At 44.9% G+C, this 25,899-nt stretch overlaps 3 protein-coding genes across 9 annotated transcripts in view; 1 reads left to right on the top strand and 2 right to left on the bottom strand.

Annotated features, from left to right (window-relative positions):
* Positions 1–6,681: 6,681 nt before the first annotated feature.
* hhex (hematopoietically expressed homeobox) lies at positions 6,682–13,333 on the bottom strand. The gene is made up of 4 exons (XM_026177528.1): positions 11,780–13,333; positions 7,943–8,121; positions 7,415–7,465; positions 6,682–7,316 (listed from the first exon to the last, which is right to left on the bottom strand). The coding sequence occupies exons 1-4, from the start codon at positions 12,168–12,170 to the stop codon at positions 7,068–7,070; spliced, it is 870 nt and encodes a 289-aa protein (XP_026033313.1). The 5' UTR covers positions 12,171–13,333; the 3' UTR covers positions 6,682–7,067.
* Positions 13,334–14,434: 1,101 nt separating this feature from the next.
* On the bottom strand, positions 14,435–23,116 carry trub1 (TruB pseudouridine (psi) synthase family member 1). 2 transcript variants are annotated; one of them, XM_026177530.1, is made up of 8 exons: positions 22,963–23,116; positions 22,157–22,255; positions 17,667–17,722; positions 16,984–17,065; positions 16,804–16,876; positions 15,270–15,409; positions 15,131–15,187; positions 14,435–15,056 (listed from the first exon to the last, which is right to left on the bottom strand). In XM_026177530.1, exons 1-8 carry the CDS (start codon positions 23,039–23,041, stop codon positions 14,875–14,877), a joined length of 768 nt encoding a protein of 255 aa, XP_026033315.1. In that variant the 5' UTR covers positions 23,042–23,116; the 3' UTR covers positions 14,435–14,874. The 2 variants fall into 2 exon arrangements, with proteins under 2 accessions (XP_026033315.1, XP_026033314.1); XM_026177529.1 differs by lacking the exon at positions 22,963–23,116 and adding an exon at positions 22,342–22,503.
* lrrc45 (leucine rich repeat containing 45) overlaps positions 21,905–25,899 on the top strand; it is a 13,850-nt gene continuing 9,855 nt past the window's right edge. For 3 of the 6 annotated variants that reach the window (XM_026177518.1, XM_026177523.1, XM_026177524.1), the window contains exons 1-7: positions 22,824–22,887; positions 23,314–23,599; positions 24,037–24,098; positions 24,199–24,269; positions 24,805–24,983; positions 25,140–25,268; positions 25,360–25,472. In XM_026177518.1, the coding sequence (XP_026033303.1) occupies positions 23,371–23,599; positions 24,037–24,098; positions 24,199–24,269; positions 24,805–24,983; positions 25,140–25,268; positions 25,360–25,472 (783 nt within the window). In that variant the 5' untranslated portion in view covers positions 22,824–22,887; positions 23,314–23,370. Of the gene's footprint in view, positions 21,922–22,823; positions 22,888–23,092; positions 23,159–23,313; positions 23,600–24,036; positions 24,099–24,198; positions 24,270–24,804; positions 24,984–25,139; positions 25,269–25,359; positions 25,473–25,899 lie in introns of those variants that run through there. The other 3 variants (XM_026177522.1, XM_026177520.1, XM_026177519.1) reach the window with 3 other exon arrangements.

Genomic DNA, 25,899 nt, shown 5'->3' with positions numbered 1-25,899 from the left:
TTAGCAAACAATGACACCAGGTTTGACAAACGAGGAACTATAGACGCCTGTTATCTTAAGATAAAGAAACATAATGAGGTACTTAGCCTGTTTCTTCAGATAACATTCAAATGAGCAGGTCTTCAGTCAGAATATCATTGGTCCATTTGAAATGATGAGATTACTAAAGCTGGTGATGAAACAGTTTACATGTTGATCACAAATTAGATCATTAAGAGCATCAATATTTAAAGTCAGATATAACATTTTGTGCACCACATCATTACAGTCTGCAAAGTACAGAAACGTAACAACATGAGCAGATTTCTCCTGTGTCGGCTTCCCTTCATTGGCTCCCTGTTAAATTCAAAGTCCTGCTCCTCACATACAAGCTCTTAAATAATCAGGCCCCATCTTATCTTAGTGACCTTGTAGTACCATATCAGCCTATTAGAGCACTTCGCTCTCGCTCTGCAGGCCTACTTGTTGTTCCTAGAGTATTTAAAAGTAGAATGGGAGGCAGAGCCTTCAGTTTTGGTGACCCTGAATCCTCCCTTAGTTACGCTGCAATAGGTCTGAGCTTCTTCTCCTTTTTTACTCACTGTGTGTTTATACATCACTCTGCATTGAATTATCAGTTATCAGTCCTTGGCTGTCTTCCACAGCGTGTCCTATCTTCCCCCCCTGGGTCTATAAAAGTTTGCATTCATAGGTTACTTACTAAATCGCTGTCACCGTCCTTATAAGGCCTTAATATGTTTTGCGGCTGTTTACTGATTTTATATATTTACTTATTCATCAAAAATGACTCGAGCTATAAAGAGATAGTGAGTCCCTCTGCTTCCCTCCTGACCCACAGATAACAGTGTTCTTTACAGAGCTCCTCATTAGGAGATGGACTGAGTCAGAGGATCTTAGTTCGTGTACAGTTTGTGAAACAACGCTTAAGGCTTGCTTGGTCTACAGCAGCAGTCCCCAAATGTATGTTTTTTATTGTTATTTCTTGACTGTTTTTACGGTTAACTAAACGTATCGTTTCTCTGGGTCTTTTCCTGTGTGTTATGAATAAATCTTCTTCTTTTGGTACCAGTACTGGTTTTGTTTTGTTGTATTTATCTGCGACACCTTAAAGGCCGGCCCATGAAAATATGGTTGGACATTAACTGGTCCGTGGCGCACAAAAGGTTGGGGATGGCTGCTTTACAACACTGATAACTTTGGTTTCCACTTGCTTGTTTTTTCTGCTTTGACTGTAGGCTGATGCCGGGGCGATCGTGGCTCAAGAGTTGGGAGTTCGCCTTGTAATCGGAAGGTTGCCTGTTCAAGCCCCGGCTCCGACAGTCTCGGTCGTTCACCCGTTGCCTACTGGTGGTGGTCAGAGGGCCCGGTGGCGCCTGTGTCCGGCAGCCTCGCCTCTGTCAGTGCGCCCCAGGGTGGCTGTGGCTGCAATGTAGCTGCCATCACCAGTGTGTGGATGAGTGTGTGAGTGGGTGGATGACTGGATGTAGTGTGAAGCACTTTGGGGTCCTTAGGGACTAGTAAAGCGCTATATAAACACAGACCATTTACCATTTACCATGATGTTCAGCAGACGATCCAGGTTTGAGTTCAGATATCTGCTATGCACAGCATCAACAGTGCAGTTACACCGAGGGGTCCTGTCACGTGCTCTGAGTGCTTGTGTAGAGCAGACTAAGTGCTGTGAAAGAACCATTCAGCACTGACTCTGTGTGGCACAGCTGTTGAAGAACACTATGTGGAAGCACTGCTGACTCACACAATAGGACTGAATATTCCCAGCTTATATTCCATGTGTGGTTCTCATAGGAAGTAAACAAGCTGCCTTCTGAGTGTTTCGAATGATGTTTCACATTTTGTTCATAGTTATTTGAAAAAATTATAATAACTTCACATCAGTTTCAAGGATTTCAGGAATGTTTCAGTTAAATATGCAGCAGAGTTTGTATATTTGGCAAATTACTGCATATCCTCTGTTTCCATTAGCTGTTAACATACAGACTTATGATAGTATTTAAATATAAATCACTGCATCACATTTAAAACCGTCTGCATGCAGCTATTCTGTCAAAACTGTGTAAAGCTTCACATAAGTGTAATGCACTATTAGAAATGTTACTTATGCACCAGCATTAGATCTCAAACACTGTAAAATCTTGTTTAACCTGTGGTATGCAAGAAATAGACAACACTGTCAGTATTTCACTGGAATCTGCTCGAGTCTTCAGACTGAAGCACTTTGCAGATAAACTCACTCGATATTATTTTGTATTAACCTGCCTCAGAGGTGCTGGAGTCAGTGCAGGACTGGTAACACTGTGCCATCAGGGAGGTGGTGTTACACCTGTCTGCACACCAATCTATGAGTGAAGGGCTCAGTAGTGCCCCACTCAACAACATCACACCAGCCAGAGCACACACAAAGCTGCAGCAATGCAAATGTAGAGGCCATTACGAGTCGCACTGCTTTGCCATAGAGCGTAAAAATAAGCTGACACCAAAGATGACAGTTGTGTTACTCGTAGTTAGATGCATGATCCCTGCAAGAAAGCTGCTGCACGCACAAACTGTCCCAAAGGCGGTCTTGATATTTAGATGCATTACAACTTTGCAAAAAAACACAAAAATAGTTAGTACTCATGTAAAAATGGCGTCTGGTGTCATCCCAGTGCCACAGTCTCTTGTTAAAGATGCACTTAAAATGCTAAAGTACTTTGCATGACAACAAAATACTGTAATAATTACAATATTGCAATATACTGCAATATTACACATGAGAAGCTTGGGTTGAACCACAACAGTCTCAGCCGTTAATGTGATTTGGTGCTTTATAACTAAAATGAAAAGGTCTGGAGAGCTTTGTGATCACGTCTTTCATCATTTTGGTCCTTCGCCTCGACGAGTTGTGTCCACAGGCAGACGCATGAACATCTGTCTCTGTGTTTGTTTCTCTACAGATGTGTACCTGTGGTGAGAGGCATCTGTCAGGCTAGGAGAGCTGAGCTCTGGATGGTGTTTCTGGTTCTGGTACAGGAAGGGTGTGGCCAGAGTGCATGAGTGTAGCCAGGTGCTCTTCAGACTGCAGCTTTTCACATGTTCACCTGCTGCTGTTCAAAGCCCAGAGCTTCAAATCCCTCCTGCAGGCATCTTTGTGTCGTGGTTGGGATCTGGTTGGGGTCATACATTTTCACTACATGGCCAACGTGTGCATTTCCATTTCACCAGGTGTGCATGGCAGGGACTGCTGCTCTTTCCAGGATGGTGTTCTCTGCATTTCATCACACAAAGCTTATTGCAGTGTCTCTGTCACCAATGTTTTTGTACGGTGGGACTCTGCTTCTCTCTAGCATTTCTTCAGGACTTCATGCTGCTTGGTAACGAGGGTTCCTGTGCAGCGCTTCATCCAGGCTGGTGCACTGTTGAGCTTCTCCAAAACAGCAGATACTCAGGGCTATTCAGCGCATGTTCAGTGACAATATTCTCTCTGGCACGCGGCTCAGAGTGGTGTTCACCTCAGCCCTCCATCTATTGTCTCTGATCCTGATTTTCTCACCGTTGATAGATTTTCCTCTGTGGTGGAGGATGGGCGAAGAGCTAACTCATTTGAAAAGAGCTGAGTAAAGCTTCTGCACCTGCATACACTCAGAAGGAGCCAGCTGAGGCGCTGTGGGCATTCAAAAAGGCTCCAGACAACATCTATGTAAAGTGTTTTGGGTGTCCAACCTGAAGACCTGAAGGCAGACCCAGGACACACTACAGACATCATGTGTCTCTGCTGGGTTGCAAATGCTCGTGTTCCCCAGAAGAAGAGCTGGAGGAGGTGGTCTGGGCATCTCTGATGACCTCTGATGACCTCTGATGACCTGGGCCAATAAGTGAAAGAAACTGGATCGGATAGTACTATCATTACTATTGCCGCCATCTTCCCCTCACTTTGCCCATCCTTGTCTCAACAGTGATACTGAACAATGACATTAATCTCTCAGTTTCTGCCCCCCCCCCCCGGACCTGTGTCCCTGTGGCTGCTGGCGACACTAGTATTGATGTAAGTGCTGTTTTCTCTCATTAATTTATCAGCTCAGTAGAGGAGGGGGGCCTCCGCAGGGCGAGATAATGGCTTCCATTTGGCCAAGGTCAACAGTCAACACATTCCTCAGTCGTTCAAATATAACCACACATTAACTTGTGTCACCAATACCACACACACACACACACACACACACACACACACACACACACACACACACACACACACACAGCTAATAGACTGTCAGTGAGCTGTCCTGCTGCCTATGACTGTTTCGTCCTGTTAAAGAGGTGATATAAAGTCCCACATCTGAGAAACAGCCAAATATCAGCGTGGTTACCTTCAGACAGCAAAGCTCACCTCATCAGTATCCTTCCTGTCTGTGCATCGCTCGTGATGTTTGAGTCTGAGAGTTGTTTCCAAATGTTTTATGATCATGATCAGGTCACAGTAACGTTCTGTTGGTGCTACTGCTTAGCTGCAAATGATTCAAATTATAACTATCATCACAGTCACCGGATCTTATTATTCTGCATAACTTGTTAGGACAAAAACAAGCAGTGTGTGTGTGTGTGTGTGTGTGTGTGTGTGTGTGTGTGTGTGTGTGTGTGTGTGTATTGGCCAGATCAGATGGGCACTTTGGAATCAGTCAGCTATCTTCTGAACATTTCACCCACCAACTGTTTGTGCTATTTGTCCAAATGTTGACTTTACCTGCACAATTTGTGAACCATTACACAATACAGGAGCTGAGATCAATCAGTGTGCTCTGGGTTTGAGTATAGTCTTGTACGGTGAGGCCGTTGAACCTCAGCAATGGTAATGCAGCTCGAGTATGGCTACAAGAGCAATGACCTCTCCCTCCAAATATCGCACAGGGTTAAGAAAAAAGTTACATTTCCCAGAACACGTTTTCATTTCAATTCCCGATTGGTGTTAAGTAATCTATTATATGAACTACTGTGAACGTATTGTAAGACTATCAATCCAGCCTTGCTGCTATCTCTCTGCTGTCCCCGCGCTTCTGAGGGTTCACTCAATCATTAACCTAATCTACTCACTGAAAAAGTCCCACTCATGCTGTTTGCATGAGTTTGACGATAAGCTATTTGAAGTTGAATGTGGTGATGGGACAACAATTGACAAGGACTAAACTGTTTGATAATCTTTGGCTGCTTTTGATTCCTCAGAGATTCTGAAACTGGAAACGGCAGAATGAAGAGCAGCGAATCGCTTTTTAGCTTCCAAATCAAACATTTGTATTTGCTTGAAAAATTCTAATTAAAAGCTGCTTTGTTGGCGCCGCCTCACAAATCTCAGCTGAAAGTGCTGACACAGTTTACACATCATGAAATAAAAACTATGACTAATCTAGAATCTTCTATAAAGTCCAACAACTGGTCCCAGATCTCCCCAGAGGCCCACAAGTGTTAAACACAGGCCTGATAGTTTTAAACTTTCACATTTGTTTTCTGTTTCTTTAAATGAACGATGGTTTCAGGGTTTTTGCAGATTTTGTTTATTTTCTCTTGCTCTCTATTTTGAAAACCACACAGAGCAGTGTGACTGTAATTCAGCTTAATGCAGCACAGGGAGTCCTAATGTACCTCCTCACATTCACTACTGATAGTAAAGGCAGTTATCATTCATTATCCCTGAGTGATTACACACTCTGATGATCCTCCACAAGTTTGCAGCTCTTCCTTTTTAGCTCAGCTGTTCTTCAGTGTTTTTGTCCCTGACGCTCAATGTTTTATAAAGCCACGCGTCTGGATGCATTTTACATATAATAACACATTCAAAATTTAAATTCTGATTTTCCATGAATGTAACAGCAACATTAAACCAATATTAATAAAATATTACTGAAGGCGGCTCCTTTTATTCAAGTCAGATTTGAAATGCGCTATTTTTATATTTATGGTGTTGTGTTGGTACATTCATCTACAGTCTGCTTCTCTTCTGTTTTAAACGCCACTGATTTCCACACTGTAGTAAAAGAATTAGAGGCTATAACCAGCACAGCCACACATCTAACACATCGTAATGTCCTGTAATGTGGCTGCTGCTGTTTTATGAGATAAACCTTTAACCAATCAGAAACGAAAATGTGAAAATAAACAAACAAAAGGAGAAAAGTCTCAGATCTGCAGGTACACAAAAAACTACCGCGTTGGATATAAACATGTGCAAAATATATATTCAGGCTTAATGTGTAACAGACACAATATGACGTGTGTATGAAGTTTGTTCTATCATTCTGCACTACAGCTCAGCGTTTAGACACGACGTGTCGCACTTTTACTCGCACTGATTCTTTGTTAAATGTACTTCTGTTAAACGTCCGAATAATGAGTGAGTTTGAACCTGACCAGAGCGCGTCGGTTCTTGTTGTTTTGGGTTTTCTGTGATTATTTGGACTGACTATAATTCTTCCTGCTTCTTGGCGGATCTTTCACGCGTTGCTGGATGTGCGAGAAATGCTTCATTTACAACGTTTCATTTTCAGACAGCAGAGAAAAGAGTTCACAGACCAGCTGAGCTGCATCCAAACGTTTGGATTGATTGTCAGAAAATAGTTTATTAGACATCAAACAAAACTGAATTTGCGCTACATTGATTATTTAATAAAATGTCACATAAAAAACACACGCCGACACACACACGCAAAACAAAACAAAAAGAACTAAAAAACACGCTATAAAAACACGTATATGCTACAGTACAGAGAAACTGATCTACAGGCATACTATTCATCTGAAGAACATCTCTCTCTCTCTCTCTCTCTCTCACACACACACACACACACACACACACACGCACACACACAAAATTACGCATATGTACACAGGTTCAACAAAGAAGACAGTTCTGATGAAAGGCACTCGGGTTTGAGGGGCTGACTTGTCTTAGTATTACATCCGGAACCAGTCTATCAATCTGCAAGTCACCAGGCTGGAGGAGGAGGAGGAGGAGGAGGAAGGAGTTACAGCGACGCATGAGAGCTTCAGTGTCTGAGGCAGATCTTTATGGAGCCTGTGTTTCAGAACTGGGGGTTTAGTGTGAAGTCCTCGTCGTCCTCTATGTCCAGTTCTTGGTCTGTGTCGTCTGACACGTCAGAGTCCAGCTCTGTGTGGGCCTGCTGTCGGGACACACAGTGTCCCGCTTGCGCCAACTCGGGGGCCGAGCCTGGCTGCCTCTGCTCCTGGTTCTGGATTCCGGCAGCCTCTATCATCTCATCTCCTTTCTTACCTCTGGAACTGTTATCCTCCACCTCCCTCTTAGGATTCTCCTGGTGAAAGCGAACCCCGTGGATTAGGAGACGGTACGAGTGTATTGTATATGAAGGAGTGAAAGGAAGGTAGGGCGACATCAGTCACCGCTGCTCACCTGCTTTAGTCTTCGCCACTTCGCACGTCGATTTTGGAACCAGGTTTTAACCTGAAAGGAAATGTTCAAAAAAGAAAGAAATGAATGATCTTCCTTCTTTAAATATTAAAACTCTGAAAGGATGTTTCTTATGCGCAAACTCGTCCGCTGTTCACGTGGAAGCGGTTTAAATTCATTTTGGATCAAGGCCACAGTGAATCAAATCAGCACGCAGCACAAATATTACACACACACACACACACACACACACACACACACACACACACACACACACACACACACACACACACACACACACACACACACACACACATCGGTAATTCGCTACAAATTCCAACCATTCGCAGCCAGTAAATAGCTTTCTAGTAATAAAGTAGCAAAATCTAGTGTTATGCTACATTTCAAAAACGGAATAAATAAATGTATAAAAGTGTTTCATCGAAAATTGCGCCGATCCTCCGGAGATCCTTCCAAACAGCTGCAGGCCATTACGGCACATGTGTGTGAGCCAGACCGGGCTCCGCTCACCTGTCTCTCGCTGAGCTGCAGCATCTTGGCCAGGCGTTTCCTCTCCGGAGGTGACAGGTACTTCTGCGTCTCAAACTTCTTCTCCAGCTCGATGGTCTGGTCGTTGGAGAAGCGCACCTGGCCGCCTTTTCTCTTATGTAAGGGCCGCTGGATGAACGGCGTCCACAGCAGAGGCTTCCCTGTGGAGAGATCCCACAGAATGCACCGTGTTTGAAATACATGAAATAAAACGAAATATTTATTTCTGGCTGTGACAAACCTGCCCGCTGTCGAAAAAGAAGCTACAGCATATAAACCTTCCTGCTGCCATCTGACATGAAACGAATTAACAAAACACGCTAGTACGCGACAGAAACACGGTACATTTGTACTGTGTTATATTAGGCCCACTGACGGCATTTTCACTCACGTGAAAAACGTGAATACGCGTTTGAACTCTTGCGATAAGTGAATTTTATCCACATGAAAATATAAGACAACACATTTCAAACATTTTCATTAAAAGCTCCGGAGCTGACGGTACAGCCTATACGCAGACATGCGCAGTGCAGAGACATCGAAAAATCGAACTATTCGGTCACAGAGAGAAGACGTGTTTTAGACTCTGTGGCCTCTCCCGGTCACCAGACAGCTGCGGACTCCAATGTGGAAAAGTTTGAGAGTTTATTATTTTTCAGGATTAATTATTGGATAACTATTATTTGGATTTATGTATTTATGTATTTATTTATTATTATTATTATTATTATTATTATTATTATTATTATTATTATTAATAATTATTATTATTACTATTATTATTACTATTGTTGTTATTATTATTATTATTACTATTGTTATTATTATTATTATTATTATTATTATTATTATTAATAATAATAATAATAATAATAATAATAATAATAATAATTATTATTATTATTATTATTATTATTATTATTGTTATTATTATTATTATTATTATTGTTATTATTATTATTATTACTATTACTATTATTATGTAACAGATGTAAAACTGTAATGAAGAATTTCTGATGGACAGGGCATAAACAGGAAGAAAAAGTGGAGACTATTAGTTACTAAATAGTGGGAAATGTGCGGGATTAAATAAGCTTGCGCTTCTTTCTACTGCATTGTGAAATAAATGTAAGTTATTTATAATTATTATTGTTTTGTTTGTCTCTTTTTTCTCTGTTGTTGTTATAATATTTTAACATGTTCAAAATAAAGATTTCATACAAATACAAATGATTATTATTATGATTATTATGATGTTTTACGTGTTTGTTGTTTTACACCGGTGCTGATTTTAATGAGGTTCAAAATCTCCAAAAGTCTCGATGTGCTTTTCAAAGTTTATACCCTAAAACTCGATTAGAAATGAACATAATTCCTAATTTACTGCGGATTAATGAGGGGAAAGGATCGGTGCTGTTGAAGAGATTTATTGGAGCGAAAGGCCGCTGGGTGCAATCAGAGGTGCTTTTGTCCTGTCTGCTTTCCTCCCCGGGTGATGGCCGGGAACAAACAACGGCAGCCTGCAGCCTGCTGCGAGCTGTCTTTTCAGGAAGGTCGTGACAGTGAAAACTATGGCCAAATATCCGCTTCATGTGCTTCCTGCTTTGCGGTGTGATTATAGGCAATGGCATCCACCAACAGACACTCCTGTGCTCAGCTCTGACACAATATGAATGTTTGTGGTCGAAACTGCTGTCAAAGACCTTCTTATTGCTGCGCTTTTCCTAAGGAAGTTAGCCAATCCAGCCCCAAGAGACACTGAGCGAAAATACAAGTAGCCTACAGGAAAGGTTGAGTAAAAATCAATTTGCGGCGAAAATGAAGGAAATGACATCAAATGAAACATTTTCACTGAATATGTGAGAAGTTTGTGTTCGTGCCGTTTACGCTCGGCTAATAAAGATCTGTGAAACTGGAATGATAAGCGCTAACTCGTTATAATTGTGGTAATTAAGCACGCGCACTCACAGTTTTTGTTGGCTTTGTGTTACTTTGTAACTTTCTGCCGTTGGCGCGCGCAGACAGTCTCATCAAATCAGAGTATTAACGTGATCGCTGTAAATAGATGCACAGATGTGGCGGTTGGGATAGCTCGTTAATAACAGTTTCATAAAACTGTGAGTGACGGAGATCGGAACATAAGCGGGCCTGAAAGCGCGCGCACTGCAGGCTGCTTAAAATAGCCAGAGGAGGTGTGCGCGGTATTTATAGAGCACAGCTTCTTTAATCCGCTGTTCGACAAGACATATCATACGAGATGATTACAGATGATTGTAGGCGCTGAAACCAATCATTGTTCTCCTCCGGCAATCTCAGTTCGTGCTTGTTTGTCGTCTGTCTGAAAGGTCAGCTCAGTTGGGAGGACACGACTGTAGCTGCTGTTAGGAGGACTTTATCTTTCTCATAAGTCCCCATTAGCTCTCTGTTTGCCTTATTTTCTTCTCGCCGCCAACCATAAAGAAAGTCAGCCACATCCTCGCGAGCCCGGCAGAGGAAGTGCAACAATATGTGAAAAACGGATCCCGGGCTATCAGAGGCCGAGTGTTTCCTGAATATGTCTGTATTGAGGATGTCGATAAAATAATCAGCAGCGTGCAGCGGGCTCCCGAGGAAGCGGCTGGCCGGGGTGAGACAGGAAAACATTTAACAGCTTCTGAAACCAGATTTACTCCTATCGACAGGCTCACAGCTTCCGCTATGAACGGAAAAAGGCCCGGGTTGTTCAGCAGCACACAGTCAGACGGTCCGCTTGTCACACTATACTTAAGAGGACCATCACTTCTGGCCTCTAACACGGCGCGCAGCGTGTGTGATGGCTTCAAGCACCCCGGGAACATCATGTAAAGCAGCTTTCACGGCTCCATACTCACACAGCCGATTTCACTAATACTGCTAATAATTATTATCATAATAATAATAATAATAAAAGACTTGTGGTAAGCTCATGGTCAGTCAATACCCTAGAGAAAAATAACCCAACTACTTGGTGCTCAAAAGTATATGACGCACACACACACACGCACAGCAGTGAAATAACAAGTGATTTAGGGCCTGGCTATGTTTTAGTCACTGGCTGACTCGGTCCTCTGATGTTTCAGAACAATGGGAGTCAGGAAAACGAGTCAAGGTTGCCATGCACCTCCCTATCACCACCAGCAGCAGCACACTGAATGGATATGCCTGCTGCTATTGTGGCCCCAAATACGTCTGTCACAATAACAATGTGACTCATGTGTGCGTGGTCGCGCATCGTGCACAAATGTTCTTGTGAGACCTAAATGAGCTGAAGGCTTCGCGAAGACGCACAAAGTGTGTCCTCGACTCTAAAGTGTGTTTAAGAGGAGCAGTGCAAGTGTAGATGATCTTGAGTTCGACATGCATGACCAAGCGTGATGCTTATGCAAAAATGGTTTCGCTGGGACTGAAACGAAGCTTGTGAAGACATTAAAGTTTTCATGCAAAGAGCAGAAAGTTGTCTTACTGCCACATCATCCAAGTGTATATGTTGCCGCGAACAGATTTCAGGTTCACCTAAATTGTCACTGAGCGATATAATGTCCAATAATATATGATTTATTCATTTTACAATGCAAATTGTGAATATATGACCTTAACTATTTTAAGGGTCCTGATTTCCAGTGAAATAAAACCAGCAGTGCAGACTTGAGGAACTGAGTTTAACTGGCGCATTTCCACACAGGAAAACAAGAAACGTGATGCTGGCTGTCTGACGGCAAGGCAGCAGAAAAGGAGAAAATGGATATGTTTGCTAACAAATGATAAGACCAATATCAATGATGGAAATGAAATGGAACTCACCGAGAGGGTCGTGCCTGAGCAGCGCCTGTGCGTACTCCCCCATGGAGCGGTGGTGTTGCTGGTGAAACGGGTAAAAGGAGCCGGTGAAAGCCCCCGCCGAGGCGTACGTCGCCGTCAGCGCAGCGTGGTGGGACAGCGCGGGGTGGATCGGCGTGGGTTCATAAATCGGGGTTCTGTACGGCGAGATCAAACTTTTGAAGGACGAGTTGGGAGACGGGAGAGTCGGCGTGGGGATGACCGGAGTGGAGCAGGAAGATGAAGACGTTGGCGATGAAGAATAGGACGGAGATGTGGAGGTGGTGGTGGAGGTCCTCCCCAGAATGTCCTCGATGTAGAAGGGGGTCGGGTGTGCCGGCTGAATTGGGGTCGGTGCGTAAAGCGGGACGCTCATGATGCCGATCACCGCTGCTGCGCACTGGATCCAAACTAGGGGAGAGCTTCGCGTCTTTAGTCCCGCAGCCTTCCTCTTTCTATCACAGCAACTTTTTATGAGCCGCGCTAACCTCTGCTCAGCCAGTCCCGAAACACAACGACCAGAGCCTGTTTCCGAGCTGCTCGGGAGACCGTTACACTGTTTTAGTGTCCATCAGGTTGCTGCGGAGCTGCCACTCTGTTCAACTGTTGCTGCTGTTATCTGTCTGCAGCCGAAGGAGGGAGGAGATAAGTGGACGGCCAACTTCCTGCAGGTGGCCGGCGGCCGTTTCTGATTGGCTTGCACGCAGTTCTTAACGAACTCCACAGTGGTCGGATGACAGGAGAGGGGAGATAATTGTGTTTCAGAAGAATCGACGCGACGCAAACAGGTAATCAGAAAACAGACGAATGTAATGGAACAGAGCCGGCGCTGAGAGTAGCTGGGTCTGAAAATGCAAGTACGGGCCCGCTCACACTTCAGCCTCCTCACGGTCACACTCCTAAGAGTGTACACCGCCCATAATGTTTGAGTAAAAGTCACACTCCTACTCAGCTCAAAACTGTTTGCATTTACCCAAAGCACCTCAATCAAAACTTGCATGCAAAATCATATTACTGGATCATGGCCGAATAATGAGTGAACATCCGTTTATTGTTGCAGTATCTGCATACTGCTGTGTCATATATGTATTAGCACAGTGATATGTGTAACTCGGCACAATAAGAAATACGTTTTCACATAAATGAAATATAAGAGCACATGCACTGTTACACAGGAGGAGCGCACAGCGTTTTCATGACCTTGTCTGTCAGCAGTCTCAGATGATTTAATGGTAACTTTGAGGAGATTTTGCATTAGAGCCGGGCTTTCAAAGATAAGATAAGTGTGATTTGAAATGATAGTTCTCACTGGTTTTGCTCCAGGAAGTATCATGTCACAAGTCAGCGGATTGGCCCACGAGGGTAGCTGTCCAAACTGTTTAGGTTCTCCCAGCCAGAGATCGGCATCATTGCTTTATGCAAAAAGACATTCCCCGTGGTTTGGCACCACGCTGAAGTGAGACAGTTAGGCAAAGAGCGCGATGATCCACTTGTGTGAATAACATTTCTTTGGCAACATTGTTTTTAAAAATGTTGAACAAATGTTGAATGTCAGATGGAAAACCCACGTGAACAGAGCACAGACAGCACGCAGCGCTGCTTTTATACCCCCACACACACCTTTGTGTAGTCAAACGGGCCGCAGCCTTATCTTAACAGTGTAATAGAGGCCGACTGCGATCCACGGCCCCAACGTTGCAGCTCAATCAAGTGGGATTAACTCCTGATTTGAATGTTTGGAGTTTTCCTGCGAAATCCACTGTGGGATGAGATAGCAATAAACGCTCGTGTATGTAACGGCTCACTAAGTGATTGGATGTTAAACAATAACCGGAGACTTCTGCTTTAGTCACAGCGGGGCCCAGCTGCACGCGCGCAGGGCCTCGCGACATTTTATCATCACGCGAGTTCATTAATCGTCGCTGGAAACGGCGACTCGCACCTGGGAGCCGGACGACGGCGTTTATCTGCTCGCTCCCCGAAACCAGCCGCCGGCTCGATTTCCTGGCGCGCGCCCCCGTCTGCCAACTTTCTAACGGCTGTAATTTAGATAAAGTGGAGCAAACAGCCTTAAAGACATCAAAGACATCCACAAAACGGCTAATATTTGGACTGAGACAATCATTGCAGCTCATTGATCCGGCCAGCCTCCCGTGGCGTCAGACTCCGGGCCAAAAACCGCTGATAACTCGAGTGAGCCGCCCCCCGGCAGCTGGCGCCATATATCTGCCATTGTCAGTGCAAGCCACTCAGTCTCCTCCTCACGAGTCAACAGTATCCCGATTATCAAACGCATCGGGATGTGCCCGGCCTTCCTTTGTTCGAGTTTGGAATGACCGAGGAAACGTAACCATGAGAAACGGCACAGAGCATGCGCTATGGAAATGAAGCAGCAGGTGATACTCGGAAAATTAGAATAAGTATAACCATGCATACGCACTCTGTACTTGGTTTGGGCCCCTTTTGCATGAATTACTGCCTCGATGCAGCGTGGCGTGGATGCTACCAGCTGTGGCGCTGCTGAGGTGTTACGGAAGATTGTGGCCACACTTTGCACGATATTTGAATTCCTCGAGTTTCACCTGTGGATGTCTTCATTGTAGTGGGAAGCTTAGAAGCAAAGAAATAACAGTCCACGCGTGAGTTTGGACGAGCCCAGGGGGCTTTTTTACTTAATCATGTGCATCACTGCACTGAGCAGGACTCAAGGAAGACTTTGTAAAAGACATTTTTACAACAGTGAACAGGCAGCCGATAAAAACAAATCAGATCCTAAACTTACAACAAAAACTTCACAGGTGTTCGGTGCCACAGACACTGATCTCGCCGTTCCCTCGCAGCTCCTCGCCGATCGTACGATCAGGTTATTTACTCTTCACAAATCTGTGCAGGTCCAGCAACATGGTAACCTGCTGAGTCTCCTTTGCTCCCGTTTCTCATTATATGACTGTTTGCTTTACAACTTTTAATGTAAGGTGTCATGATGTTCAAACTTTAACTAAAACTGAAGAGTATGAACCAAAAATCTGTCTTTACATGAAAGGAAACCCCTTCCTCTTCCCTCTGCATCCTGGTCCCGGTCAGGTGACTACCTTCTTTGGCTTCGGATGATCCTCCTCCGGGTCTCCCTCTGAGCAGGTCTTCAGCGAGCGCAAGACGTGTTCCAGCGTCCACTGCTCCTCGTGTAAGGCGTGCTCCTCCAGAGTGAACGGACCCTGCTTTGTTCTGACCAGCTCCTTCACATGAGCGCAAGAGGACAGAGCTGCAGCACACAGACAGCGTTACTCAGCAACACGCCGTCGATGGAAAGGTGAAACAGGTGGAAGGCAGTCTCACCTTTTCCCAGGTCATCCACCAAACTTCTGACATAGAACCCACCACCACACTCAATATCTGCAACACGAAGGAAAGCGAAACATTCAGCCAAAGAGGACACAACACCTAAAAGCCTGTTGTGTGATGCAGCGTGTCGAACCCAGAGTGAAGAGAGGAGGCTTGAACTCCTGCAGGGTCAGGCTGTACACCGTGACGGGCCTGGCCGGTTTGGCATCGACCTTGTGACCTTTCTTCAGCAGGACAGACAGACGTTGGCCATCCTTTTTTAATGCCGAGTATCTAAAACGATTATAAGAAAAGAGTTGGTTACAAAATACACACATTTAGCACCAAGAACTGTTTTTATGTGAACTCCATGTATAATGACACAAAGGCACTGCTTCCTGCATCAGTGGGAATCAGCACTGCAGTGAGCAAACAGTGACCTCCAGAGGCTTCATAGGTCACTGCGCTACACTAATAAGACGAAAACCCTCAAATGTTTAAAGAACTGGACCATTGAGAGGCCTTTCATTCATTCTCCCAGGGGACACGAACGGCATTAAAGGACACACGATCGGTTTACTGCAGCTGGACATTTAGATCTCAGAGCCTCTTCACACAGAACTGGGTCCACACATCACTTCTTAGCCTTTACAACAATTAGTCATTACGGCTCTCTGATCATATCATTAACCTGTAACATGCCATCAAACTGGCTGCACATTCAGAGAAAACTGGTTTCAGTTCAGCCACTTGTTGAAGCCTCTACTGCAGCGTGTTGTGCGCTCTGCCGTGAAGGCGATTGGCTGCAGACTCCCATCTCTGCAGGGCCTGTGCGCCTCCAGCACACTGGGGCGTGCAGCTGGGATCTCAGCTGACCCTTCTCACCCTGGACTCAGTCTGTTAGACCTGCTCCCCTCAGGCAGGAGGCTCCGGCCCAGTCGCACCAGAACCTCATCATAAGAACAGTTTCTCCTCTGCTGTTGGACACATGAACAGTAACATAAGACTGGTCCCACCCCAAACACATGGCCCCATACTTCTCTGCATCTGTTCCACTTTTGCACTCATGTATATAGTAATCTGCTTAGCACTTTTCATTTTTATGTTTATTTAAGTGTTTGCCTTCATTTCCTAATGTTGGAAAGCTGCTCAACATTTGGCAATAAAACCTTTTCTGATTCTGATCTTTGCTTGTGTAGACTCAAAATGATGACACGGCTAATGTCCCTCAGAAAATGGAAACAGCTTCTCCACACATGGATGTGTAGGCCTACTTTAACAATCACACTCATTTTTGTGGTTCCCTGATTTGGATTTTCCTGCTGCATCAGCCAACCTGGCACATTCCTGGAAGCGTCTGTGATAAAGCTGGTGAACCGTGCAAAGCTGTCATCGCGCCTCTGAGTTCAATTCATGCACCTTCATGTAAGGTAAGCATCGAACCACTGCACCACGGAGCCACTAAATGACTGCAACCCCCAAAAAGGAAGCTCACATGAACCCCACGTTTATGCATCTACCATCAAATCCAACACCATCCCAAACAAGCGCAGTAACAGAGGACGTGAAGTCCTGAGCTGCTGCTCGGAAAGTTTAGGTTTCGTTTTCTGTAAAAGAAGATTTCATCTTAAGAAATAAACGTTTCGTTTGATCTAATTAAAGCTTCAGACGTTTGGATGTTGACTCACAGCGGAGGCACTTGCATGATGTCACCAGTGAAAGCTTTCAGCTTTTCCTCGACGTCCAGCCTGGTTATGTGTTCTAGAAAATGTATGAAAACATGACTCACTGAGAGACAGACGGTAAAGGAGAAACCGAAGTTTGCAGATTATCCTGCTGTGTCGATGGATCTGAAAGATCGAATTTACCAAAACCTTTCTCCAGAGTCACGCTGCCGGTGGCATCAAGAGTGTCTGTTGCTTTTCCAAACTCTCCAACGGCAACGTATTTCTGAAAAACACACAGCATGTGTCACGTTTGTGTCACACCAAGTTCATCCACAGTTAACAAGTTACAGGAATCATTCATGCATTTGTCATCGCAGACATCTAAAGTTCACGAGGCGTTCGGGTCTGTTGAGAAGCTGTATTGTATACACAATGTCCTTATCAATAGATTTGCATGTATACTTGTACCTAAAAAAAAGTGCTTCTCTACACACGCAGAGGTTTGTGTTGTGGTTTCTAACAGCTCGTTAGTACCTGTTAGATCTGCTACCATGAAAGCAGGAACAGACCAATCAGCACGTATCGACACAATGCTAGAAGTTCATGGGGGAAACAGACTTCACTGTGACACAAACTAAAGGACGCGTCGTTTTATTTGGAACATGTCAGTGTGCATCTGCTAAACCAACATGTTTGGCTTCATCCAGGTGACGACATACGGTAGAGTCAGAGCCTGGCTGTGCTCGTCAGCATGCACAATAAACAACAATCAGACACGCGCAGCAGTGCAGCTCTAACCTGCATTCATGCCTCGCACTTTTCACCAGACGTCAAGGTTTAATGCACATTTTAGTTTAGTTCAAACAGCAGTGAAGCAAACTGACCTTTGACCCAGTCAACATTGTGCTGAGCATTTTGGTGCCGTTCCCAACACCAACAACTGAAACAAAGAGAGTCCAATGATTAAAGTCCTGCTAGCGCCCCCCACAGGTTGAAGTGTTCACTGAACTCACTTTTAATTCATTCATCAAAGTTCACCAAACTCAGAATATACTGAAACATTTATATTTAGTGCTCATCTTCGTGCTTTGTTAAGTTGATAACAACCTTTATTCCCTTCTTCATGACATCATCACCTGGGACTTTGCAAGCAGCAGTGAAGCGGCTGCTTTTCCCTCAGACTGACCCAACATCACCTCAAGGTTCAAGGTTCTTTATTATTTGTCACATGCATAGTTATACAAGTATAACACACAGTGAAATGTAGCTGACTGACTGAACAGCTTTTCTTATGCTTACGGACGAGGTGGAGGCGTGCTCTCGTCTCGCTGTGCTGCGGGGCGCAAATCAGACAACACGGCATCGTGCTGCAGGATGTTGTAGCAGCCATGCTGGTTAAGAGCCGTCTTGCTTGGGCGAGACGCTTCACCCGTTGCCTACTGGTGGTGGTCAGAGGGCCCGGTGGCGCCAGTGTCCGGCAGCCTCGCCTCTGTCAGTGCGCTCCAGGGTGGCTGTGGCTACAATGTAGCTGCCATCACCAGTGTGTGAATGTGTGGATGACAGGATGTGTAAAGCGCTTTGGGGTCCTTAGGGACTAGAAAAGCGCTGTACAAATACAGGCCATTTAATTCAACCACAGTGAATTAATTTTTCCTAAAATTATGGGTGTGGCCACTTTGCCAGACGTACCAGCACAATCAGCAGGGTTGTCTGGCAGGTTCATCTCTGCTAACTGGAGTCAATGGACCGGCCTCCTGCACTTTTAGCTGCATAGGTGCTTTATAAAACACTTTAATAAAGACAAGAACTACAGTTGGGCTCATAGGTTATAAGGAAAATCGAGTCCTATGATATCATTGTTCAACGACAGTGGTTTAACTTGCATTTGAAGGAGGCCATCGTTGATTTAAAAAGCACAAAAACAAAATACAGCTATCAGAGAGCAAATTACCAATGTAGTCCATTCTTAAAAAGATGGAAGCACGGGCCGCCCAGAAACACCTAAAGGCCCAAAAAACACTGAAGAAAATTTAAATGAATTCTTCATTTGAAGAAATAAAAATCCTGACAAAACATCGACTCAAGTCCCAAAAACAGTTGAAGAGCTCGGCCTGTCATTGTTAAAACCTACACCATGGTGCAAACCACTGGTTACACTCAAGACCAAGAAGGCTGGACTGCATCTGCCAGGAAACATTTAAAAGTCACAGTTCTGGAGAAAAAAATCCCAGGTTGTCAGGTGAAACTGAGATAAATTTGTACAAAAACGATGGCAAGACAAAAAGTATCCAGAAGGAACTGAAGCATTATCTGTCAAACATGCTGGAAGCAGCATTATGGGCTTGTATGGCTGCCAGTGGAACTGTGCCACTTAAAGATGGTGTGACTGCTGACAAAGCAGCTCAGAGTTAGACAACCTGGGACAGCCTGTTCTACACTGCAGAAATGCAGGAAAAACACCTGATAGATCTAACGAGGTGCCCATAGACACTGAAGCTGTTTCCACTGGCACCTTGATGGAAGTGAGAGAGAAGGAAAGACAGGAGTGTGGAGGTGCTGCCTGAACATCATCTGTGATATCAGTACACCTCTCCAAGGTTGTGTTAAAAGTCCACCGGCCTCGCTCCTACACAGGTGGGTCATCTGGACCATTCCACTCTTCATAGAGGATGACGGGCCAGCACCAGGGGTACACTGCTTATGAGGAACATAGCTACATATCAAAACAATAAGAAGATCAGATTTCATAACTTTACTATATTTTATCCATAGAAAAACAGCAAGCATGTTGTCATAGAAAATGCAGGAGTCACGATGTCGCGGACTTTCCCAGGACACGCGTGGGTAGAAAAATGTGCAAAAGAAAAGAAAATGCACCTGTTACAGAAAAATGTTAAAGTCTTGAAAAAACAACTTCTAGACAAACGACAGTGTACGTCTCAGGGATTTGAGATTGTTATCAACATAAATCTATTTGATCTTAACTCTGTATAAAACGCCCCCAGACATGCATGACTGGAGCAGCCCTGGAGGTCGGGCCCTGCCGGTGCTTTACCGATGCACCCTGCCGGTGCACCCTCCAGTAAACACGGAGGGTGGGACTGACCCCCTCTCCCCCCTCCTCCCAGGGCAGGAATGACAACAGTCGCGCGTGGCCCAGCACCGGTGTTCCAGATCAACTGGCGTTTAGATCAACTGGCGTTGGTCGAACAGATGTGTGGCAGTCTTGCGTTTCAGGAGCTCCTACCGACAAACCAGCAAAAAAACACCAAATGTGTCATCTGTGACACTTGTGAGGTTATCTCAAACACACTCCGTCAGTCTTGATGCTGTTGAACAACAAAATGTTTAAAAATGTGGCGAGTTTACCTGGTGATATCCTCATGCGCGACGCGATCGCGAAAACAGCAAACAAGTAACACCACGCCGTTGTTGTTCACAGGACAGCAAGAGTAAACGATCGGGAGACCCTTGTCGTCGTTATCGTTCCACTCGCACGGTTTATTTCACCGAATTCAGCGTTTTTGCTTCACAACTAAAGCGAGCAGTTTGCTCTGTGCACCAACATGGACTCGAGTCAACCAGCGCCACCTCTGGCCAAGTGCCACAGCCTACAGCCAGATCAACCTGTGACACACATCTGCACCACGTTTGAATTCGTGTCATGCACATTTGTACCTTTCAATTGTGTGTTTGTGCGTCATGCAAATAAACCTTTGAAAAGAATGAAATGATATCATATATTCCTTATTGGCCTACATTTGTACAAAATTCCAAATTATATACACAAAGTCATAGAAATCACCACTCCAATTGGTCATCATGATTTTAATATTCTCTTTTTCCATAACAATGAAATACGCCTTGGACAAATATGACACATCAATATTTCATTAGTGTTGTAACATCACATGTCGCTAGCATAGTCTGTCTGTGTCTTTTCCCTGAAAATGAATATTTCCAGCCAATATAGGCAATTCATCAACATGGCTGGAGTTATATACAGTCTGTATAAGTGTGGTTAATCTAATGAAGATTTGTAAGGAGACGGCAGTTACTGTGAATCCACAGCAGTTACACAGTGATTAGTAATAAACAGCCAGTGAGAGTGAGTGGATATGACTGTTCCCACCACTAACACATGACCATAGCCCACTACTAGATTAACTTGTGACACATCTGCACCTGCTGCTATGATCACAGTGAGTAGAGGCTGAGTGGCTGCACTTACCCCTGGTACATCCAAATCTGCCCACAAACATGTTGAAAGATGCAATGCCAGCAATGTGGATTGTCAACACTGAAAACAATCAGTAAGCAAAGACAACAGGGATCACTTTTTTCTGTTTATTTAGCACCCACAACATTTGTAGTCGCCTTCTGCACAGGGGAAGTCCACACACACTGTGTGGTACCACTTTCCACAGAAGGTGCAATCTGCAAGATTGAATGAGATTGTCAGAGTCATTGTCTGGCTGTTTATTACTAATCACCTGCTGTACATTCACAGTAACTGCCATCTCCTTACAAATGTTTATTAGATTGACCACACTTATGCAGACTGTATATCACAACCAACTCTAACATGTTTGTTTGCAGAGGGAAGACACAGACAGACTACGCTAACGACATGTGATGTTACAACACTGGTGAAATATTAGTGTGTTCACGACATTTTTCGTATGGGCAAAAGTATTGATATCAGGATGGTGATTCTTATGTGTATGTCATTTGGCATTTTGTACAAATGTAGGCTGATATTAAATACATGATATCATTTCATTCATTTCAAAGGTTTGTTTGCATGACGCACAAACACACAATTGAAAGGTACAAATGTGCATGACACGAATTCAAACGTGGTGCAGATGTGTGTCACAGGTTGATCTGGCTGTAGGCTGTGGCACTTGGCCAGAGGTGGCGCTGGTTGACTCGAGTCCATGTTAGTGCACAGAGCAAACTGCTCGCTGTAGTTGTGAAGCAAAAACGCTGAATTCGGTGAAATAAACCGTGCGAGTGGAACGATAACGACGACAAGGGTCCCCCGATCGTTTACTCTTGCTGTCCTGTGAACAACAACGGCGTGGTGTTACTTGTTTGCTGTTTTCGCGATCGCGTCGCGCATGAGGATATCACCAGGTAAACTCGCCACATTTTTAAACATTTTGTTGTTCAACAGCATCAAGACTGACGGAGTGTGTTTGAGATAACCTCACAAGTGTCACAGATGACACATTTGGCGTTTTTTTTGCTGGTTTGTCGGTAGGAGCTCCTGAAACGCAAGACTGCCACACATCTGTTCGACCAACGCCAGTTGATCTAAACGCCAGTTGATCTGGAACACCGGGACGTGAGCGCTAGCCTAGCCGCTTACCCAGCACCCCGCTGGCAGCGCTGTCCAGCGTCCCTCCGTGTCCCATCTTCAGGCTCTGGTTCTTCCTCTTCCGCGGGTTTGGATTTTTGACTCCCGCCTCTGAAAGATAAAGCGACACAAACGGTTTACGGTCAGCTTTCCGCAAACACCGGGCTGGACGTCCTGCTGCTGTTTGGTCCCGTTACCCTTGAGCAAAGCTTCCTTGAGTACATTTAACACGTCCGCGGAGGTCGGCCCTTGTTTTTTATATATCGCAAACAATCCGTTTAACGCCTGTAGTTGCGACAAAGAACTAGTTATCGCAGGGACGGTGTTACTGACGCTCCCGGACATGCTCGTTTCTCTTTTCTTTGGCTAATGTCCATCTTCTTCTTTTACCCTCAGTGGCAACTATGCGACCCGTTGTTGTCTTTACTGCCCCCTGCTGGTTGAGCAAACACTCCGTCTTCCTTCTGCATGAATAACATTATTAAACAACACGACGCTTAACAGCCTTCTGTTGTTGACGATCTGTTTAAGCAGTATTATAGGCAGTCTTCGCCCATCCTCACACAGATCAGGCCTGATAAAAACCAACAAACAGTTAGATAAATAAAGATTTTTTCGAAACTACGTTGACCAAAATGCTTTGCGCCAAACACTTCCTAGTTACTCTGTGCCCTGGTTTCCTTCTTCTGTCAGCTGGTCGAGCTACGACAACAATAACTGTCAGGACGACAGTTTTGGTGGAGGTCTGTGTTTTTATCTTAACCTGTAATTATTATTTTGATCGCTAGTCACGACATCCGGTTTAAACGCCTCCTTACTTTGATCATCGGTTGAAGATTTGATTGTCCCGCGCGAGCCTCTGACTCGCGTGGAGATAGCTCCTCGCGTCACTTTCATTCAAAACTGGCTGCTCAGCGTGGCTCTGCCTGTTACAAGCTACCATGTAAAATACACGTCAGTCCGCTCTAAATGCACACAGCTGTGCGGGCTGGTCGCTGCAGTGGTTACAGTTGAGTCAGTGTCGTGTGATCGTCAATTCTTTCTTACATTCAGCAAAAGCTCGGCGTTTTCGTTATTGATTAATGCGTTTATCTTTGATGCAAAGAAAATCAACAGCACATGTATAGATAGCAGCAGTAGCAACTTTTGTCTCTCCTTCTTTTCACCAGTTGGTCTGAGGACGGAAAGCTCTGCTCGTCAGATGATCAGGAGTCTGCAGAGCCTGGATGGAGGATTTCAGGCGGATATACCTCCGTCTGTGTAAGGAGGGAGGCGTGGAGCCTCAGGAGGGTGTTGTAGCTCAGCTCCAGGAGAGCAGGTCTGCTCAGGGCTCCAGACTGGACCTGAGTGGACAGAGCCTGTCTGCAGATACCTGCTCAGTGCTGGCTAAGGCCTTCCATAAGGATACTGTCTTTACTGAGGTGTCACTCAGTGACTGCATGCTCAGCGAGGAGGGTGCGTGAGGACAGTCTTTATGTAATGTGGAGAATTATACAGTATGTGCAAGTGTATGGTGCTCGTTGATGTCAACGATGCAGTGAGGTGGCCCTGCCCGAGTCACTCTGCTGCGGCACGTCTATTTAACGTACTTTAGTCAGTCTGATGATTGATAAAACTATCAGAGCGAGTGTGTTAGGCTACATATCACACAGATGCTGTCAACAAAGTCCTTTGCTTCTGATCCTGAACACATCTTCACATTTACAGAGTTTTCTCTGCTTGAATTAGAAGGATAAATGCAAGCAGTCTTTTTTAAATGCAACAAACAAACAGAGAAATGGAGCACATTCATATAGATCTCTTTTCTCATTAGCATAATAAACCACATTTGCTGCTCTGGTAAATATTGTGACTCAGGATGTGTTAGTCACTGTGCTGTGTGTGACTCTCAGGTGCCAGAGTGCTCCTCAGTGGACTGTTTGACAACACGACTGTCAAAGTCCTGGATCTGAAGGTACCAGCTCCCAAATTAGACTCTCCACACACGGTGACACTAGTTTTATCTTATTGCACAATGTCTGTGTGTCCTTAGGTTGTGTTTTTATTGTTCACAGGGGAATAACCTGAGATCATCAGGAGCTGAGGTGCTGGGACAGTTGTTGGCACAAAACAAGACGCTGCGCAGGTAAGACTCATGCTTTTCCTGTCTGTGTGCCATTTCATTTCTTTCCCTTATGGAGGTTAATAGTTGTGTAGCACCGGTTTACAACTACAGATCGTAAGCTGTCTTTTAACAGCGGGAGACCTGTGAAAGCCCACAGGCTGAGTGTAGAGACACGCAGACACTTTAGTGATCACACAGAATATTTAGTAGTTGAGTTAACCACACAAAAACCGCTGTAGTCACTTCTGTTTTTGGTGAGAAACACTCTGACACTTTGTATTTCACCACAAATGAGTTTCAATCAAACAACCAAGATGTGAACAAAAATATTGCATTTGTGGGAATTAAAGCGATTTTCAAACACCTGACATGAAAGTAAGAGCAGACAGCCTGTAGTGTGGGACATCATACTGAAAACAAAACAAACCCATCAGAGAGACAGCAGAAACGTGACCCAGTCGTATCACGCATTTCTGATCATTGCAGGAACCTGTCAGCACATAGTGTGAGCACTGAAGAGTGTCCCTAATTAACTGGCAGTGTTTGGTTTTTGCAGGCTGGTGCTGGAGTGGAATGCGTTGGGCGTGTGGGACGAAGCTTTCTCGCTCTTCTGCAGCGGTTTAGTTTCCAACTGCGCGCTGACGCAGCTGGACCTGCGCAACAATCAAATCAACCACCATGGAGCGTCGGCGCTCGCTCTGGCACTCAAACGCAACAGCACACTGGAAGTTCTAGGTGACTCTAACTGGTTAACGTCATGTACCGTGTTGTTCGGTAGAGAACAGCTTTTAAGAGCAGCCTCCGTCGTATGGCAGCATCATAAGTTTAGGTTGTAGAGGCTGCTGTTGTCATCAGCACATGGTCCATGCTAACTCCTCTTACCTCTCTCAGATCTGAGGTGGAACAATATTGGTCTGCTGGGAGGCAGGTCCATGCTGGAGGCACTTCAGAACAACAAGAGCATAGTGCAGCTGGAGATGGCTGGGAACAACATTCCCAGTGACACGCTGAAAGCTCTCGGTAAGTCCTACCTGAGGTCGTAACGCTAGCAGTATGGCTTCGTTAGCGTTACTATAACATGGTCACGCTGAGAGCCATCTTTACCTTTCAGAGCAGGCCACAGGGCACAACTCAGACAGGCGGTCCACCCTGAGGGAGAGTCGCAGCCGCACACAGGTCCTCAGCAAGGAGATTCAAACACTGAAGGAGGAGAAGGGCCGGCAGGTAACCTCGCATTCCCGAACTGCAGACACCACAGGTCAGCCATTCACCTCCAAGAAACATTTCTCCCAGAGAAGCGATCAGAAGTCTACAACCTGTCTGAATACGGGACTTCTGATCCTCCCAGCACTTGCACCACCAGTAGGAAATCCCAGTGCATGCACTCTTGTAGCTATAGCCCACTGTGGTTACAGATCCACAGATCCACAGACCACAGGATGGATTCTGTAAAGGTTTATTTTCTGTGTAGTGATGCACCTTTATTTACTTTTCCAAAGAGACAAATGCAAACAGATCAATGTCAAAAAGCAATTTGCACTCGAGAGGTGAGTGCAGCTGTTTCTCATCACGTAGTGGACACACAGCCTAGTTCCAGCTCAGTGTCCATACCAAAGTGAGTCCCATAAATAGCCAAGACACACATATCGGT

The sequence above is a fragment of the Astatotilapia calliptera genome, chromosome 8, assembly GCF_900246225.1.
Source record: "Astatotilapia calliptera chromosome 8, fAstCal1.2, whole genome shotgun sequence".
Classification (NCBI taxonomy): Eukaryota; Metazoa; Chordata; class Actinopteri; order Cichliformes; family Cichlidae; genus Astatotilapia; species Astatotilapia calliptera.
This window is presented reverse-complemented; position numbering and strand designations above follow the sequence as displayed.

Coding starts and splice junctions, on each gene's coding strand:
- trub1 (XM_026177529.1), bottom strand. CDS start 22,489: ATGTCCGGGAGCGTCAGTAACACCGTCCCTGCGATAACTAGTTCTTTG. Junction 17,066..17,666: donor CAATGTTGACTGGGTCAAAG/GTCAGTTTGCTT, acceptor TGTGTTTTTCAG/AAATACGTTGCCGTTGGAGA. Junction 15,188..15,269: donor GCCTCCTCTCTTCACTCTGG/GTTCGACACGCT, acceptor TTCGTGTTGCAG/ATATTGAGTGTGGTGGTGGG.
- hhex (XM_026177528.1), bottom strand. CDS start 12,170: ATGAGCGTCCCGCTTTACGCACCGACCCCAATTCAGCCGGCACACCCG. Junction 8,122..11,779: donor GCTCAGGCACGACCCTCTCG/GTGAGTTCCATT, acceptor ATCTCTCCACAG/GGAAGCCTCTGCTGTGGACG. Junction 7,317..7,414: donor AGTGGCGAAGACTAAAGCAG/GTGAGCAGCGGT, acceptor CGCTTTCACCAG/GAGAATCCTAAGAGGGAGGT.